Raw genomic sequence first — 3812 nt, 5'->3', positions numbered from 1 at the left:
AACCTTTTCAGAGTGTCCAATGGACAAATATTTAGGCTCGAACCTCTATCAACCAGGACCCTAGTAATGAACTTGTATTCAAATTATACTGTGATATGCAATGCTCGATTGTGATTCAAACCCTCATGTGGTAGCTCATCTTCATGGAAGATGATCTTATGACTTTCTAGTACTTGCCCAACCATGTTGGCCATTTCTCTGTCAGTGATGTTATTGGGTACATAATCCTTGCTCAACACTTCCATTAAGGTGTTCTTGTATGCCTCTGAATTCTGCAATAGTGACAGGATAAATATCTGAGCAGGGACTTTGTTCAGATGGTCAACAACAGAATAATCCTTTACCTGTACTTTCCTCCACATGTAATCTAGCCCGGTCTCAATGATAGGCTGCCTAGTAGTGGCATCCTTACTTGGACCTCCCAAATGTTCAGGTGTATAGACTCTCCCAGTTCTAGTCATTCCTTGTGCGGCGTCATATTCCTCTACCTTGGCATTCCCTTTTCGCCGATCCTCGGCAATATAATCCCAGGGTATTGCTTTTGAGTTAAAGGGAGGTGTGGTTGATACTGTCATAGTGAAAGGTGTGACCACTTCTACTTCAAATAGAGCAGGGGTGGCTGCAGGCGGAGCCACCTCTACCTCGAATGGAATGTTGCAGTTACCTCAACCTCGATTGGTGACTGAGTCTGTACCATAATAGGAGTAAGTGTGACGGCAACTTTAAATTCATCACCTTTTAGAATAACCCAATTGACCCCTCAGTGTCCCATTCTTCATTCGTCTCTATCACATGTACTCCACCACCTCTATGATCAGGGAGGCGGTTGTTGCAGACATTAGGTGCGACTTCTTTTGCTTGTATGACCTTGTTGTCAATTAGCGTCTGGATCTTATCCTTCAATGTTTGGCACTCAGTAGTGGTGTGCGCCTTCATACCAGAATAGTACGCATAAGTTTTGTTTGGATTGACCCATTGGTATGGGTTTTCTAATGCCATAGTGGGAACAGAAGTGACGTAACTCGCGGCTTTCAACCTTTCATGAAGTTGGTCGATGGGTATAGCAATAGCGGTGTATTGTCTAGGTGGCTTGTGGTCGAAATTGGGTCTTGGTCTTGGAATGTTTTGGCGAGTTGGAGGCGAGTGGAAATGGCATGGTTGGGAATTATAGGCATGATGGACAGTGGCTGGTTGGGAATATCTGGGAGATGAAGGCTGATATGTAGGCGGTGATGCTTGGTATTTGGGTGGAGGTGTTTGATATGTGGTTGGAGGTGTTTGATAGACAAGTGGAGATTTTGGGCCCTGGGCCACCATTACTGCCCCAACATCTATCTTCTTCGATATGCCACCTAATTGTAGTGCCTTATTCGTGGCTTGCTGTGCCTCGAAGTTCGTTACCATCCCACTCTTGATTCCTTCTTCGATTCTTTCCCCAAGTTTGATGAAGTCAGAGAATTTGTGATTTTCGATAACCATCAACCTTTCATAATATTGTGGATCCTGCACTCTGATGAAGAATTTGTTCATTTGTTCTTCATCCAGAGATGGCCTAACCTTGGCTGCTTCCGACCTCCAATGAGTAGCATACTCACAGAAAGTCTCAGTAGGTTTCTTCTTAAGATTCTAAATGTAGAAAACATTTGGTACATTTTCTGTTTTGAACCTGAACCGGTCCATGAAATATGACGTCATGCTTACCCAATCGGACCATTTCTTGGGATTTTGGCTGATATACCAAGAAAAAGCATCCCCAGTAAGACTCGTCATAAAAAGCTTCATCCAGATCGTTTCATCTTTCCCGACCCCGACAAGCTTGTCACAATAGGTCCATAGACGAGCCTTGGGATCACCTATGCCATCGAACATTTCGAACTTGGGAGGTTTGTACCCCTCAGGCAATTCCACATCTAGTTGTATGCACAGGTCTTCGTAGTTTAAACCTTCTATTCCTCTGTCGCCTTCAACACCCTGAACTCGACTTGTTAAATTCTTGAGTTCTTCAGCCATATTTTTAATGAGCAGGTCCTTCTTAGAGGATTCCGGTGTATATGAGATTGGTTGGGTAGAGTGAGGTACAATTTCCACATATATAGGGTTGCTTTGATGGGTGCCAGAGACTTGGGTGTAATAATGGTCATTAGTGGAGTTTTGGGGATCGGGAATGAGTGGTGGTGTATTTTGGGGGGGTGTGATAAGTGGTGGTTGGCGGGTAATGAATTAGTTGATGGTGTTGTTGCGGCGGAGTTGGTAATGGGTTGGGATTCTGGGGTGGAATTGCGTATTGATTCGGTGTGGGAGTGTTTTGTGGATGTTGGTTTTGTATGTTTTGGGGAGGTGCTGAGTTCTTAGTGTTCTGTTGGTTGATGTCAGGGACATTCAGAGTGAGTGACAAGTTTTCTAAGTAGCAAACCTACTCACGTTCTCCTTGCAGTTCCAGTATCTTTTGTTCCAGTATCAAGACTAGATCGTTTGGGGCCGGAGTACTACGACCATATGAGGTTTCTGCGGTCTCAATATTCTCCTTTTGGATACCACTTAAGTCATCCATTTTTGCTTTTCCTCTGCCTTTTGTGTTGCTTGGAAGAGGAGGTGGTGGAGGGCCTCTAGATCTAGTATGATACGCTGATGAGGCCAGTATGAGTGAACCAACCTAAGGGGATAGGAGTAATCAAAGATAAGGAAAAACAAAAAAGTAACAAGTCAGTGAGGATTCTGAAATGTTTGTAGTATTTAAACACATATTGAGGAAATGTAAATTCGCGTCTTAATTTGGGAGCCCCATTGTGCCTGAGGTAGGTCTAGCGACAAATAGATTTGGAGAACTTTAAATGCCAACAAATGCTTCATTTCATAATATAAAAATAGATAAATCCCAAAACGACACCAAGATAAAGAAAATAAGTCACTACTGGCACTTGGCCGTATTACATTTTTAGGAAAAAGCAAATAAATCTAGCCTAGTTGGTCCTAGAAGGACCTTCCTCAGACTGAATGCTCTTGTCGATCAAATCCCCCAGTTCGCGTAGGTTCATCAGTAAGAATGCCTTTGCCAAATGTCCTCCTTCGTTTCCCTCAATGTTCTGGCAGTCGGTGACTCTCTTCCTCACTTTTCCTTCCAATTCCATCAGACTGTATTCCAGATATTCCAGCTTTTCGCTAGTTTTGACAACCCTCTCTTTCCATTCATTGATTTGGTTGCTTGATGGAAGATCCCTCCACCAATCTAGCAAGAGAGAGGGTATGCTAACCATACCGAATTTGGGGACCTCGTGCCTCATTTTCTACAAAACAAAGGGGTTAGGCCTCTCTCCCCCACCAGACTCGACTATTTATACATTTACGATCATCATATCGGCATTTAGTTCTCCAAATTAATACACAGAACATGGTTGTGTCCGTTGGGATTATCGAAAACCCGATGGACTTTTGGATAAGGCTTATCTTAAAGGATTGTTATGTGGTCAACATATTGATCCGACTAGGTTTGACCATGATGCATGCACAATTTGATCAGAGTAAGGCTACTATGGGGGTTTTAGACTGGTACCCTCAAGCGGACAACTTGACGGGGAAGGCACGGAACCGTCGACTGCATCGCTGATCGACTAGTTTTACCGCAAATAAGCCTTTTCGAATTTAAGGGTAATAAATAGGAAGAGCGCAACCACTTATTAAGTGTTGCTATAGGATTTGATACGCACGAGTGGAATATGATATGGAGCATGATTTATGCAACAATTAATAACATGTAGTCAAGTATTTGCACGTAGGAAAAATAAATACAATTTTTAAATAATTTAAAGACAGTT

General features: G+C 42.9%; 1 protein-coding gene across 1 annotated transcript; it reads right to left on the bottom strand.

Moving 5' to 3' along the window:
- Window positions 1-738: 738 nt before the first annotated feature.
- LOC138877885 (uncharacterized) lies at window positions 739-2010 on the bottom strand. Its single transcript, XM_070157531.1, has 3 exons — window positions 1702-2010; window positions 1321-1626; window positions 739-930 (listed from the first exon to the last, which is right to left on the bottom strand). The coding sequence occupies exons 1-3, from the start codon at window positions 2008-2010 to the stop codon at window positions 739-741; spliced, it is 807 nt and encodes a 268-aa protein (XP_070013632.1).
- Window positions 2011-3812: the final 1802 nt, after the last annotated feature.

The sequence above is a fragment of the Nicotiana sylvestris genome, chromosome 9, assembly GCF_000393655.2.
Source record: "Nicotiana sylvestris chromosome 9, ASM39365v2, whole genome shotgun sequence".
Lineage (NCBI taxonomy): Eukaryota > Viridiplantae > Streptophyta > Magnoliopsida > Solanales > Solanaceae > Nicotiana > Nicotiana sylvestris.
This window is presented reverse-complemented; position numbering and strand designations above follow the sequence as displayed.